Here is a 16,140-nt window from a genome sequence, read left to right as displayed (position 1 = left end):
TTAAAGTGCTGTAGTTATCATCTATGGCATAAAAATTGTTTTATTTCTTTGCTTTTTATAGAGTTGGAGTACCTAAAGGTGCTAAAGGATCATCTATTGCTCTGTCACAAAACCAGCGAGCGCCAAAACAGGCAGAGAGTTTTGAAGATATGAGAAAAGAAGTATTCAATATGCTCTGTCATCTTGGCCCTCACCTTTCTCATGATCCCATTTTGTTTGCAAAAGTGGTACGCTTGGGGAAAGCTTTTATGAAAGAGGTTAGTAAACATTCTTTTCTAAGAAAACCATTTCTTTTGTGGTAATTTCTGTTCTTAGATTGTATGTGGAAATATCTTTAAAAAAACAAACTATCATTTCTTTGCAATATAACTTGTATCCCTACCTCTGTAATGAAATTATTCTTTTAAAAGCCCTTGGTGATAGTGATATCAGTTGATAATTCCCCTGTTTTTCTCAAATTTTTATCTTCTGTAACCTATGATCCATTTGACATGGTTAACTATTTGACTTTTCACTTCTTGGCAGTTGCTAATTGCCTATTAGAGATTTTTATTTATACTCTATCTAGTATCCAACACTGAACTCCTTGATTCCCTTCAAATCTGCCTTTCATCTTAAACTATCTTCTGTTTTTTTTTTTTTTTAATCATCCTTTCAATTACTTAGACATTTTTAGTCGTCTTCCTTTTTGCTTATAGAATCTTTAATTTCAGTAATTAGAACCAGATCTGAAGAATGTCCCATGTTTTAAAACATGATCAGATAAGCCTTATTATTAATTAGCTTGATAAACCCATAACTGTATTTCCTAAATAGTGATAGGTGATTCATTTTCTTCAACAAGGAAGATGAAAGGAGGGTAGAGGGTGGGGAAAAGATAGTACCTGTACTGTGGCATGCTGATAAAGTCCTAAGAGAGTCAGAAATACAGCAAGGAGGTGAATGAAGAATGGTTGGCCTATGCCTGTCTTTAGAATGGTGACCCTGAAAAGAGCTCACCAATAGGAGAAAGGGATGGTATAATGGAGGAGTATTCTAGGGTTGACAGAACCCTGTTCTTGGAGGGAAGTTCCAGGGTGTGAAAGCAGCTGATTTTTTTAAGTCCTTACAGTCAGAAACACATCTGGGAGAGGAAAGCATGGTTAGCCTGGAATCATTCTGGAAATGAAAGGTACTTATAAACTTTCTGTAGTAATCCCTTAGTTCTTAGAAGTATATCTCACATGTTTTTTAAGTGTGATGGGAAAGCTCCAAATTCTACTTTCTCTTTGGCTTGTCATCATTCCTTAAAATATGTATCACAGAAATAGCATTGTAAATACAATTTTGTTCTATGCAAGGTGAGTGCCAAAACAGTTCCTACCCACTCTTAGAACATCTAATATTAATGCTAGAATTTAGAAATTAGCTACATATCCTAACCCCAGAAACGAACCCTTCAGTTTAAGTTGGTCAAAATACATGATTATTTGTCATTATTTTCTTGGCCAAAATGCTCTGGGCTTGACTTGGTCTTGTTTTAAGAGAGTAGAGTAAATAAAACTATAAAAATCTAAACCAAGGAATTTGTATGTTGTTAGTTTTGCACATTTAGGAGTTAAGGTTTAGAATAGTAATTTTCATCTAAATGTGGTTTGGGGGTTTTTATTCTCCTTTCAGGGAGTTTGAAAGATCAAATTATTTTCATCATAATACTAAGCTGTTTTAATTATTAATAAGTAAATATTCTAAATAGGTAAAGATAATCAATAAATAGGTAAAGTATGTAATATAAGCAAAAACTGAAGAGGGGATCCTCAAAGTGTAAAGGAGTCCTAAGACCACTATTGCTGGTTTAGTCTATAGTCTATAAAATAAAACTTTACCCTGATCCCTTGTTCCCATTTGCCTAAATTATCCCCTCCCCTTCCCTCAAGATATGATTCTAAAGCTATTCACCATTTCCACTGTGCCTGTTCCAATAGACAAGATGTAAAATTTTTTCTTTCCCATTCCTACTGTCTTCTGGGTTCACTCATTCTTCCAACTCACTGTTTGAGTAGAGGGAATTAGATTACTTCTTGTTATCATCTACAAATGCTCCATTTCCTATGGACTCTGAAATTCCCTTATCTGATCTCATAATCATTAAATAGTAAGCTTTTTTATTTTTTAAAATAATAGTAATACATTTTGGTATAATTTGTTTTCTTTGTAATCCCATGCATTTTTACATTCAGTAGGCTTTACCGGGTAGTCCAAAGAATCCAGAATAATGAGGTGGGGGGAGAAATAGGGGAGGAAAGGAAGAAAAGCACCTCTGCTTTAAGAAATATCCCTTTTTCCCAAGTTTCAATAGGGTTTAAATTTGCTGAATTTCTAGGCCGTTGAACCATTCTTCTCATACCCCTTCTCTAGGAAGAATTTTTTAAGCTTTTGGCATGTATAGCATGATGCCAAGTTGTAGTATAGTGTTTGTATGATCAGTTCTCTCAAATAAGTGTTAGTCATTGCTTTTTAATCTTAATTAGGCTGCCTTTCTTCATTTACATTATTATAGTAGTAGTGTATTTTTTTCCCTACTGGTTCAGTTTTCTTGCTGCTGAGTCAGGTCATACATTTTACTGTGTTTCTCTGGTGTTTATATTTTCTTATAGTACAATAATACTCCATGGCATAGGCCACAATGTTGTTTAGCCATTTCTTTTTCAGTGGACACTTAGTTTCTTTCTAGTTTTTTTCCATCCATTTTTTCCCCTTTTAGGATTGTTGTAGTTAGTTGTACAGTTTCCTTATATTTAGTTTCTGTCATTCAATGTTAATGCGATTATCATACTTGTTCCCTCCCTTTTCCTTTCATTTTTTTTGGAGGAAAATAACATTAAAACCAGCTTAAGATATTATAGCACTGAATTATTGTGCTAGCTAAAACTTGTCCTTAAATTTTGATTTTAGTAAATCTAAAGTTTAGAAATGTGAATTTTGAAATGTTTTTACTTTTTAAATGGGGTATTTGAAGTAGAATATTTACTTAAGAATACATAGATGAGGCAAATAAGTAAAAAGATGAAACATCTAGCCTAATTTGCTTCTTGGGAGTTGTTAATGTTGTTGTTATTATTTCTGATTTAGGAATTTCTAATTGAAAAAAATTCTAATTGATAAAAGATCGAAGAAAGTATATTTCAGGGTATTAGCTAACTTAATATACTATTTAAAAGAAGAACTTATGGCATAGTTGATAGAAAATAATTTACACTTAGTTTTAACTTTTTTGCGTGTGTTTTTAGTTTCAGGTTGATGGAAACAAACCAGAAGAAAAAGAGAGAATGGTAAGAGTCTGGGAATACTAATGACATCTAACATTTTTGACTGGAGAAAATTTTTATTGTGAGCCAGACGTAGCAAAATGCTTTATAATATTCTATTTTCAACTACTTAACAAAATATTTTTGGAAGAACCTACAAACTGAGTTTTTTTTTTAGATTAACATCCGCATATTCTGTGAGGTTGAGAAGGGCAGAGTTATACAATGTCATTCCTTTTGTTAAAAAAAAAAATCATACTTTGTCTAAGTTGGGTGGGGAGAATGGGGGAAAAATGATCAGTGAATTGAATGGTTAAGAGAGGGAGTTGTTGGAACGCTCTAAAAAAAAAAAGGGAGCCAACTTGACAAAGGGTTAATGATGAAGGTTGTATTATCACTTAGCAAATTTGAGAATTATAATTTCCCTAATTTCTATGTAAATCATTTCTGAAGAGATCTGTATGAGATAACTTAAAATTCATTGGTGACAGATTTTTATTTGTAACATGCATGAATGAATATATATATATATATATATTTTTTTTTTTTTATGATAACTTTTTATTGACAGCACCTATGCCAGGGTAATTTTTTACATTATCCCTTGCACTCACTTCTGTTCCGATTTTTCCCCTCTCTCCCTCCACCCCCTTCCCTAGATGACAAGCAGTCCTATATATGTTGAATCACATGAAATTTTTTTTTTTTTTGTCTTAATTTTTTGGGGATCCAAGAATGAGAAGTCAGAAATTTCAGTAAATCATCCCTAGGTGGCACTCTTGTAGCTTTGGTAGTCATAACCTGTCTTGCCCATATCTCCAAGCAGGAGACAAGTAGAAAATGACGTCTTTATATTTACGTATGAAAATAAACTCTTTATTACCAAAACATTTTGTATCTTAAAAATTTTATTTCTAAGAAAGATTATGTTTTTCCATTTGTTCAGTCATTTTTCAGTTCAACTCCCCAATAGGGATTTTCTTGGCCAAGACACTAGCCATAATTTATCATTTTCTTCTCCATCTCATTTTACAGATTAGGAAACTGAGGCAAACAAGGTTAAGTGACACATAGTGAGTGTCTAAAAACCAGGTAACTCAGGAAAATGAATCTGACTCCAGACCTGGCACTTTATGTATGCTACCTAGTTGCCTGTTATCAGGAATCTAACTAACTCAAATTCAAAGTAGTATAATGTCCTATTCTTTTGGTCCCTTACTCCTTTACTTTATCACTGTGGGAAAATTTGGGCAGGAATTACTAAAAAGGATCACTTTCTTAAGGATTCTGTTCATATCTCTTTGTAGGACTTAGATTATTTAAGGATTTCTTTCTTTCTTTTCTTTTTCTTTTTTTTTTTTTCCTCTGAGGCAATTGGTATTAAGTGACTTGATCAGAGTCACACAGCTAGGAAGTGTTGAGTGTCTGATGTCAGATTTGAACTCGAGTCTTCCTGACTTCCACCTAGCTGCCCCAATTTAAGTATTTCTATGACTGGCATCACTTGTCTCTTGCCCTTTCAATCTGGAAGTTGATTATTAACTTCTACTTTCTCGTTTCTCTTGTAAAGAAAGTTCTTTTTGTTACTGTTTAAATACATTTTGAGCAGTTTAGTAAGGATGTCTTTTGGAGCAAAGAATTATTTTGTAGAATAAATGGATGAATTTCTTTTTAACTTTTGTTTAAACCAGTTCACTCAAATTGGAATAAGACAGTATAATAAAATGAGAGTTGGCTTTTCTTACATGAAGATGGTCTGGAATATGAAACAAAATGCATACTGCCAGCCATCAAGATTTAAAAAATTTTTTTAAATGTATTTTATTTTATTTTTTTCCCCCTAGTTGTACTTAACCTTTGGAAGACTAGTAGAGATAATGAGTAATTCAACTTAATACATGGTTTCTTTAGTAATCATTTTAGATTGGTCAAACTTTAAATCAAATCAATGTTTTTGGTCTTAACTGCATTTAAATACTTAAATCCTGAGTAGGTAAAAAATGTTACTGTTGGTTATTTCTCTATAGTCATGTGATTTTTCTTAACCTTTTTGTTAATTTTTTTCAGAAGTAGATTGAATATGTGGATTTTGAATTTCTTGACTTTGAGTTAGATTTTTTTTCTTCATTTTGCAGCAAAGCGTAATTTGCAATGTTTTATATTCTACCTTATTCTCCTAAATGTGAATGTTTTTATATTAAGTCAAACAATAAACATTGACTATATGCTAGGCACTGGTGATGCATAGATAAAAATGAAATCCTCAAAATCCTCAAAACTATACTTATATGAGAATGTATACAGTACAGGGCAATTTTGGGAGGGAAGATAGTAGTTTGGATATTAGGATAGACTTCTTGTAGAAGGTGGTATTTTAGTTCAGTCTTCAAGGAAACAATATAAGAATAAGGGAAGAGGAAATGCATTTCAGATGTAGAGGACATTTAGCACAGATAGACAGATATAGAGTGCTTTGTTTGAAGAGCAGAGACAAAATCAGGTTAGCTTGATCTTAGAATGGGGGAAGAAGAAAGCAATATATAAATGGAACACATTGATTTATGGCTTGGAAAGACAGGTTAGGGATAAGTCAAGAATGGTTTTAAAAGCCACATAGGAGAGTTTATATGTAATAGGGAGCTATCAGAGTTTATCGTTTAAGAAATTGACATAGTCAGATCTGTGTTTAAAGAATATCACTTTGACAGTTATGTCATTAGAAAAGGAGGCCTATTAATTAGGAAGCCTTTGCAATATTACTGATAAGAGGTATGAACCTGAACAAGCTGGTGGTTGTGCAAGTAGAGAGAAGGTGGCAGATTGGAAAAGTGTGGTTGTAGAGACGACTTTTGTTAAATGGTTAGGGTGAGGGAAGGGATGAAGAGTTGAGGTTGTACAGCTTCATGACTCCAAGCCTAGGGACTGTACTGTTTAGCTGTCTTGAAGAGTAATAATTATACCTAAATAACAACAGAAAAATTCAAAAAAGGATTGGGATTTAGGGTAGAGATAACAAATTCTGTTTGGGATAAGTTGAATGATTTGTCTGTAGGATATCTATAATAAGCAGTTGGTGCTGCAGAACTCAAAGTTGGCAGATTGGATATGTGGATCTGGGGGGTTCATTTACATAGGGATAATTAAAGGTAGGAGAGAGAGCTTGATGGGATGGTAGCATTTACTAAAAGTTTTTTTTTTTTTTTTTTAAAGAATGGTGGCAATTTGGGTTATATTTGTGGATAAGGAAAAGGAGATAATGAAAATTGACGAGAAGGGATGACTGTTGTCTACTGGAGATGAGGGGAAAGAGCCAAGAGCACATATAAAAAGGTTTGCCTTGGCAAAGAGAAGTGCCATGTCTTTATCTGAAGTTGGAACAGAAGGATAAATGGGGGGATGTCAATGGTTTTTGAGATGACGATAGAAGATGAGGGAGATTATTGTAAATGGCTTCAAATTTCTAAATAAAGTAAGGAAATCTTCAGCTGAGGGTTGGGAGAAAGGGGAGAAAGGAAAAAGAAAAGAAAAGTTTGGAAGGAAAGCCTTCTTTAGGGAATGAAATAGGGACTGAATTAGGGAGGAGTAATAGGATTGCTGTGTTATAAGGACCTAGTTGAAATTGTGTAAAAAATTTGTTGTAGATCAGTCATGGTTTCATGAATTCTTCCAACTTTGTTCAGCAGCACTTGAAAACGAACAGAAATGATGGCAGATGGTCAGTAATCCAGGAATTGGGGGATGGCAAAACACGATTGACAATAGAAATGGGTAAGGGATTTGAGATTAAAGGACTTTGGAATTGATCTTGTTAAATATTTTGCAAGAAAGTGACATCAAAAGACAATGAACTGAAAAAGAACTGAGGACTGAAGCAATTGGTAATCATGGAAAAGAGTAGGTTTAGGAGGGGTAAGGAATAGGAAGAGATGGCAAAAAAGGCTATATTTAGGTCGAGCAAAGCCACTTTTTTAATTGCAGAAGTGGAACACTTTTGACTGACATTTTTGATAGAGCCATTCCTGTGTTTGTGACTGAGATGGAGAAGAATAGTAATGGGATTTGAGGAGGTTTAGGAACTGGGAAAAGACAATGACAAAGGCCTGAACTAGGGTGGTGGCTGTGACTAGAGAGAATGGGACTGATGGTGTGTGAGAGAAGTAATGGAAATTCTACAACAATATTTGGCAACTCTTGAAGGAGAGAGAAAAATTGAGAGTGACATTGAGGTTTTAAATGTGAATGACAGCTAGAATGATAGTGTTCTAGGTGGAGATAGGAAAATTAAGAGAGAGAGATGGTTTTGGGTAAAAAATGAGTTGTGTTTTAGATTTAATTTGAAATTCCTAGGAGGTACCCAGTTTGAACTGTCTAATAGGCATTTGGAGATGTGACTAGATATAGGGCTTGATATACAGATCTTATCTTATCATTTATCATAAGTGTTTTTGATCTATAGAATAGTTTTAGGGAAAAAGCATCAGCTGATGTCATGACTCTTTTTCCTTTTTTTTGGTAGGAAACTTTGCTTAGTTGCTTGCTGACTATTACTGACCAGGTGCTACTTCCTTCTCTTTCTTTGATGGATTGCAATGCTTGTATGTCTGAAGAACTATGGGGAATGTTTAAGTCGTTTCCTTATCAATATAGGTAAGCATTGGTGTTTTTGTTTTTTGGAATTTGAACCACATCAATTTCTATGCATTAGCTTTATTTAAAATAATTTAATCAACAAGGATTTATTTTCTCTCCCTCTCACTCATTTCCCCATTAAAAATGAAAGAAGAAAAACAAAACCTTTTTTTTCCCCTAGTAAGTTTATTTTTAATACACATTACTTTATGAATCGTTTTGGGAGAGAAAAATCAGCAAAAGAAAAAAAACCATGGGAGAAATAAAAAGACAGAAAAAAGAAGTGAACAAAGCATGTGTTGATTTGCATTTAATCTCCATAGTTCTTTTTTGGGATGTAGATGGCATTTTTTATCCATTGGGTCTATTGGGATAGCTTTGGATCACTAAACCATTGAGAAGAACCAAGTCTTTCATTGATGTTTATCGCACATTCTTGCTTCTGTTGTGTACAATGTATTCCTGGTTCTGTTAAACAAAACCTTTCTAACAAAGGTTGGAAACAAAACAAATCCCCACATTATCCATGTCCAAAAATGTGTATTGGTCTGCACATTTAGGTCGTTACTTTTTTTTGAAGAGTGTGGATATCATTGGACTTATGAAATCATGATCTGAATTCTTAAGTCTCATTTTTACTATGGTGTTAAAATATAAATGGTTCTTCTGATTCCACTTAACAGCATCAGTTCATGCAAGTCTTTTTTTTTTATCCAGTAGTATTTCATTTACATTCATATGCCATAATTTGTTCTACCATTTCCCAGTTGATGGATATTATATTTTGCCACTGTTAAAAGCTATTTTGTTCATATAAAACTTCTTATTCTTTGATTTCTTTAAAATTAAAAAAAATACCTTTTTATTTTAAAAATACATACACTTTTTAACATTTCATCCTTGCAAAACCTTGTGTTCCAAATTTTTCTCCCTTCATTCCCCCCAATCCCTTCTGTATACAGCAGGTCATCAAATATAGGTTAAACATGGGCTGTTCTTCTAGACATATTTCCACATTCATCATGCCGCACATCTCTTTAGATTGTAAGTCTAGTAGTAATAGTACTTGGTTAAAGGGTAGCACAATTAAATTATTTTTAGTTCCAAATTGTTTTCAAGAATTGTTCACTTTGATGCAATTTTCTTGCAGCCCCTCCAATATTTGTAATTTTCTTTTTTTTTTTTTTTTTTTTTTTCATCTTTTCCAAATTTGGTGATTTCCTTTAATTTTCCATTTTTCTAATTATTAATAATTTTATTTTTTCATATGGCTAGTGATAGCATGATTTTGTTTGTTTCAGAAATGTCTTTTGATATCTTTTGACCATTTATCTGTTGGTAGTTGGCTTTTATTCTCAATAATTTGAACCAGTTCCTGTTATAGTGCCCCGGAAGTCTTAGTGCAGATTAAAGTTTTAGTAACTTATAAATACTACAAACTTACAAAATGAAAAGTTAATTTATAAAAAATGATATGTCTATAAAATTCAACATAACCAGTGTTTTATGTTATTTGTTGGTGTGTATGATTTTACAACTTTGGGGGAAAAAATCAGCTGTAGTTCAGTGATTGAATAAATTGCTTTTGTAATCCTAGCCTTAAAATCATTTAAAGAGCAAGATTTTGATGCTTTTTTTTTTTTTTTTATTATAGTAACTTTTTATTGACAGAATCCATGCCAGGGTAATTTTTTTTTAACAACATTATCCCTTGCACTCACTTCTGTTCCGATTTTTCCCTCCCACCCTCCACCCTCTCCCCTAGATGGCAAGCAGCCCTATATATGTTGAATATGTCCTAGTATATCCTAGATACAATGTATGTGTGCAGATCCAAACAGTTTTTCTTGTTGCACAGGGAGAATTGGATTCAGAAGGTAGAAATAACCCGGGAAGAAAAACAAAAATGCAAACAGTTTACATTCATTTCCCAGTGTTTTTTTTTCTTTGGGTGTAGCTGCTTCTGTCCATCATTGATCAATTGAAACTGAATTAGGTCTCTTTGTCAAGGAAATCCACTTCCATCAGAATACATCTTCATATAGTATCGTTGTTGACGTATATAATGATCTCTTGGTTCTGCTCATTTCACTTAGCATCAGTTCATGTAATTCTCTCCAAGCTTCTCTGTATTCATCTTGCTGGTCGTTTCTTACAGAACAATAATATTCCATGACATTCATATACCATAATTTACCCAACCATTCTCCAATTGATGGGCATCCATTCAGTTTCCAGTTTCTAGCCACTACAAACAGGGCTGCCACAAACATTTTGGCACATACTGGTCCCTTTCCCTTCTTTAGTATCTCCTTGGGGTATAAGCCCAGTAGAAACACTGCTGGATCAAAGGGTATGCACAGTTTGATAACTTTTTGGGCATAATTCCAGATTGCTCTCCAGAATGGTTGGATTCGTTCACAGCTCCACCAACAATGTATCAGTGTCCCAGTTTTCCCACATCCCCTCCAACACTAATTATTTTTTCCTGTCATCTTAGGCAATCTGACAGGTGTATAGTGCTATCTCAGAGTTGTCTTAATTTGCATTTCTCTGATTAATAATGATTTGGAACACTCATATGAGTGGTAATGATTTCAATTTCATCATCTGAAAATTGTCTGTTCATATTCTTTGACCATTTATCAATTGGAGAATGGCTTGGTTTCTTAAAATTAGAGTCAGCTCTCTATATATTTTGGAAATGAGGCCTTTATCAGAACCTTTAACTGTGAAGATGTTTTCCCAGTTTGTTGCTTCCCTTCTAATCTTGTTTGCATTAGTTTTGTTTGTACAGAAGCTTTTTAATTTGATGTAATCAAAATTTTCTATTTTGTGATCAATAATGGTCTCTAGTTGGTCTTTAGTCACAAATTTCTTCCTCTTCCACAAGTCTGAGAGATAAACTATCCTATGTTCCTCCAATTTGTTTATAATCTCGTTCTTTATGTCTAAATCATGGACCCATTTTGATCTTATCTTGGTATACGGTGTTAAGTGTGGGTCCATGCCTGTCTGCTATACTAATTTCCAGTTATCCCAGCAGTTTTTGTCAAATAATGAATTCTTATCCCAAAAGTGAGGATCTTTGGGTTTGTCAAACACTAAATTGCTATAGTTGACTATTCTGTCTTGTTTGATGCATTTTTGATGTGATTAAAAAAAACAAATGAACTAGTGGAGATAGATCAGTTGACCAAATTGACCAAACAATAGGACCTCTACTACTGATAACTTGGTTTGAGAAAATGTCATCTAGAAACTGTCCCATATGCAATGCATATCTACAGAGTGTGCCATCTTGTCATTGTTAAAATTCATTATTAGAAATTCACAGAAATAAATACAAAATAAATTTAAATAAACTTTCAAATGATTTTTTGGTGAGTTTGTAGTATTTTATATCTCTAAGTTTATTGAAACTTAAGCCTGCTTACATTGTTTTGGGATATATTTGACATTTTATCAGAAATTTGTCATGCATTGGATTTAAGCTTATAACATTTCTTTTTCCCTGATCTCTTCTTTAAGGTATCGTCTATATGGTCAGTGGAAGAATGAAACTTATAACAGTCACCCGCTTTTGGTAAAAGTTAAAGCTCAAACGATAGACAGAGCCAAATATATAATGAAGTAAGTTTTTTATTCTTATTTGTTGAATCATAGTAAATTTAGGTAGCTTAAGTGTAAGTGGAAATGTTGTAAGCCAATGATTTTAACTACATAGGCTCTTTATTAGGTATTTGTATAGATTTTACATTTAGAAAGGCTTGTACATCTAACAAAAATTCTTTTGAACATACTGCATTATATTGTCAGATCTCTAGACCCAGCTAATGTAGTTTTATTGAGCAGGAAAAATGAGAAACTAATATGGATGCACAAGATCCTCCTTTAGCTGATGTTAATTTTTTAAAAAGATATGCAGGGTATGAAATCCAAGTTCAACTAAGAGGATAGTTGCAAAGATGTAACATGGTAATGAATGTAAGACTGACTTCAGGAAAGAAAGGTAAGTGAGTTGAAGTTAGTATGCTAAGGTCAGCAAAGATTTTATTTTTTTAAAGGTATATTGGGGACAGCTGGGTGATGCAATGGATAGCATACTAGCCCTTAAGTCAGGAGAACTTGAGTTCATATCTGGTCTTAGACACTCAACACTCCCTAGCTGTGTGACCCTGGGCAAGTAAGTCACTTAACCCCAATTGCCTCAGCCAAAATTTAAAAAAAAAAAAAAAAGGTATATTGGGAAAAATAAGTCCAGCATTTATTAAGCACCTACTAAGTGCCAGGTACTGTGCTAAGCAAAAAGGATATTGAGAAAAGCAACTCATGGTCTAATGGGGAAGACAGTATGGAAACTTCAATGTACAAAATTACAGACAGGATGAATTGGGGAATCTCAGGGAAGAGACTAGCATTAAAAAGATTGGGAAGGGCTTCTTGCAGGAGGTGGGACTAATAAAACCTCTTAAACATTAGGGGAGTTGCTTAGCATGGATGGAATGATAGATTATAGGAGGCAGAACTACTCTCTTTTTATTTTGTTTCTGTTTTCTCTGCCAAGATGAATGATCTTTTCCTGGAAAGGACAGAACAAAACAAATTATAGAGAGTACAAAGATAACTGAGATAGTAAGAGCATTTAAAGTTGCTTAAAATGAGTTTGTTACCTGGTCCAGTAAACTATTATTGGAGACTGAAAGAACTCATGTATGGGATTGCTTAGTCTTTTGTCTGCTTTTATTTTGAAGATTTTTTTATTTAACTAGTTGAAAGGTTTAGTGAAAATTTAAAAATTTTTCTTGGCAGGGATCTAAGATTTTCAAGAGGTTTTTCATCTTATTTAAAATTTTAAAAGGTTTTGGGGGGCAGTTAGATGATGTAGTAATACAGCAGGTCTGGAGTCAGGAAAAAAGACCTGACTTACTGTCTCTGTGACCCTGGGCAAGTTACTTAACCCTGGTTGCCTCAGTTTCTTCATCTGTAAAATGAGCTGGAGAAGGAAATGGTAAACCACTCTGGTTTCTTTACCAAAACAAAAAACCCTCAAATGGAATCAAAAAGAGTTGGACATGACTGAAAAGTAAATCAACAACAAAACGTTTGATTTTCTCTTAATTTCAAAAGTATATATGACATTTATATCTTAAATATCTTTTTGGATTATACTTAATACAGTTGATTATGAATGCTCTTAAGAAAACAATTCAGGGTGGTCATTTACATGTAGTTATTTTATCTGTTTTGGTAAAAATTGTATTATTGAATTTTATAGTGGGAGAGATACTTTAGTTAAAATGGTCCCTTCCATTTTTTCCCTCCTCCATCAGACGATTGACAAAGGAAAACGTGAAGCCTTCTGGAAGACAAATTGGAAAATTGAGCCACAGCAATCCAACCATTTTGTTTGATTACGTATGTATTAAGCTGCAAATTAATGTAAAAAAAATTCAAAAGAATTTTTGAATTTGCATTTTTTGCATTTTTATATCTATTTAAAAAAAAATCTTAGATAAATTTAAATAAATATCTTCATCTTAAATAAACACCTCAGATGATGTTTAAGATTTGGTATAATCTTAGAGATTCCTTAATTCCTCTTCTTCCCTATAGGTCATCATTATGGTATCAAAAGAGATAATATATAAAGTGCTGTGTACCCTTTGTACATATTGTTATTATTGGTTAATTTAAATAGTAACTTAAAATTTCAGTTTTATTTTCATTTCCAATTTTTTTCCCTTCTACTTCCCTTCTTCATTAAGAAGGCATCACGTCATCAAACATGTCATCAAACAAAACAAATTACTCCAAAAGGAAAAAAAAAACCCAAAATTTGCATTAGATTTTACTCCAAGTCTACCAACTCTCTTATTTGTAGAGGGATAGCATTTTTATAATGAATCCTTTGAAATTATAATTAGTTATTGCATAAATCAGACTTAGTCTTACAACATTTTTATATTTACATACAATATTATTGTATAAATTAAAATTGTAGTTTTATCAGAAATATTTGTGATGAGACTAAGTATAATAGTTTCATTTTTATTACGTTGTATAGGAATATAATTGATCAAATTCTTTAGTAATATTTACTAGTACTACTATAAATCTATAATTTTTGATTATTTTGTTTTTATAATGGCATTATTGAAATTACTTTTGAAAATTTTTGTAAGTTGGATTAATCAGTGAAAAAGGATTTATCATATGTCTACTATGTGCTAGCACTGTGAATCCAAATGTAGCACCAATTCTTTTATAATATTTCACATCAGATGCTACCATTTTACCTATTCATATTAAAATCATGCGAATAGCTCTTTCTATTATAGTTTAAGGTTTACACAGTAGCTTTTTCCTCATAGCTCATTGAATGTAGGTGGTACAAGATAGGTTTTTTTATTTCCAGCTTTAAAATTTATTTCTTAATTAAAAACCAGATTTTTAATGATTTACAAAAAAATATCCTAAGCAGATGCTGCAGATTCAGTTTGGTATAAAATCAACTAAGATGGAATTCTAAACTTTGACAGGCTCTTTTAAAAAAAAAATGTTAATTTTATAACTATTTAATCACTGATCCACTGGTATATTTTAGTTATTAATTAACCATGTTTTACAGCATTCTAAATTCTAAGTTGCATCTATTCTTTTTCTTTCAGATTTTATCACAAATACAAAAGTATGATAATTTAATAACACCAGTAGTTGATTCATTGAAATACCTCACTTCATTGAACTATGACGTGTTGGCCTGTATCCTCTTTCATAAAGTAATGTGGCGATCTGAGAAATACAAAAACAATGTGTGAAACATAGTTTATCTAAATAAGTGGTTTTAGACATATACATGGGAAAAACTAACATGTTTAAAGAGAGTCTTTGGTTAGCCTTTGTTAGGTGATAATTTTTTCTTGTTGGGCAGGTAGGTGTATGGATAGAGTCTTGGGCCTGGAATTAGGAAGATCTGAGTTCAAATGTGGTCTCAGATACTGTGTGACCATGGGCAACTTATTCTGTTTGCTTATTTTTTCATCTTTAAAAATAACAACACCCTTCCTCCCAAGGTTGTGGTGAGGACCAAATGATAATATTTATAAAGCACTTTGCATGGTACTTGGCACATACTAAGTACTATGTAAATAATTATTATTATAAACTTATTATTGGCATTAAAGTAGTATTTTATTTAAAGTTAAAACTGGCACTTCAGGTAGGTAAAAATAATGTGTTTTTTTCTAAAAATAAAAATAAGAACAAAATCTTTTCAGTTTATTTTATTTATCTCACACACCCTCCCCCTTCTCTCCCCAAACCAAAAATGTCCCAACATATGTTGTCAAGCAAAACAAAATTTCTATATTGGCTATTCCAGAAATATTTGTCTCATTCTGCAGGTTTAGTCCTTTACCTTCCTTATCTTTTGATTATTTATCAGTTGGGGAATGGCTTTTATTTTTTTTTAAAGAATAACTTTTTAAATTACATGCAAAAATAGTTTTCAACACTCACCCTTGCAAAATGTTACAAATTTTTCTCCCTCTTTCCCCATTGCCTCTAAACAGCAAGCAATCCAATATTTGTTAAACATTTGCAATTCTTCTAATCATATTAACACATTCATCGTGCTGCATGAAAAGTGAAATCAAAAAAATGAGGGGAAAAAAAAAGGTAAGTACTATGTTGTGATCCATATTTAGTCTCCACAGTCCTCTTTTTGGATGTGCATGGCTCTTTCCATCCCATGTCTAATGGAATTGCCTTGAAATTGCCTCATTGTTGAAAAGAGCCAAGTCCATCACAGTTGAACAGCATATAATCTTGTGTACATTGCTCTCTTGGTTTTATTCACTTCACTCAACATCAGTTCATTTCTCTCCAGGCCTTTCTGAAATCATCCTGCTGATTCTTATAGAACAATGATATTCCATAACATCATATACCATAACTTACTCGGCCAGTCTCCAACTGATGGGCATCTACTCAGGCTCCAGTTTCTTGCCACCACAAAAATTTTTGCCCATGTGCCTTCTTTTCCCTTTTTTATGATCTCTTTGGGTTACAGGCCCAGTAGAAACACTGCTGGATCAAAAATTAGGCACAGTTTGATAACCCTTTGGGCATAGTTTGAAATTTTTCTCCAGAATAGTTGGAATCAGTTCATAACTCCACCAACAATTTATTAGTATGCCAGTTTTCCTACATTCCCTCAAAC

The 16,140-nt window shown here is 32.8% G+C and overlaps 1 protein-coding gene across 11 annotated transcripts in view; it reads left to right on the top strand.

The window, feature by feature from the left end:
- THOC2 (THO complex 2) overlaps window positions 1–16,140 on the top strand; it is an 82,161-nt gene that overhangs the window by 26,789 nt on the left and 39,232 nt on the right. For all 11 annotated transcript variants that reach the window (XR_002770695.2, XR_002770694.2, XR_004230583.1 and 8 more), the window contains exons 12-17: window positions 62–257; window positions 3,270–3,311; window positions 7,804–7,934; window positions 11,448–11,549; window positions 13,250–13,334; window positions 14,588–14,681. Coding sequence is in view for 7 of the 11 variants with exons in the window: in XM_023506904.2 (XP_023362672.2) it covers window positions 62–257; window positions 3,270–3,311; window positions 7,804–7,934; window positions 11,448–11,549; window positions 13,250–13,334; window positions 14,588–14,681 (650 nt within the window). In the remaining 4 variants the exon portion in view is untranslated. The remainder of the gene's footprint in view (window positions 1–61; window positions 258–3,269; window positions 3,312–7,803; window positions 7,935–11,447; window positions 11,550–13,249; window positions 13,335–14,587; window positions 14,682–16,140) is intronic.

Source organism: Sarcophilus harrisii, chromosome X (genome assembly GCF_902635505.1).
Source record: "Sarcophilus harrisii chromosome X, mSarHar1.11, whole genome shotgun sequence".
In the NCBI taxonomy this organism is placed as follows: domain Eukaryota; kingdom Metazoa; phylum Chordata; class Mammalia; order Dasyuromorphia; family Dasyuridae; genus Sarcophilus; species Sarcophilus harrisii.
Note: the sequence above shows the minus strand (reverse complement) of the source record. Positions and strands in the feature narration are given on the sequence as shown.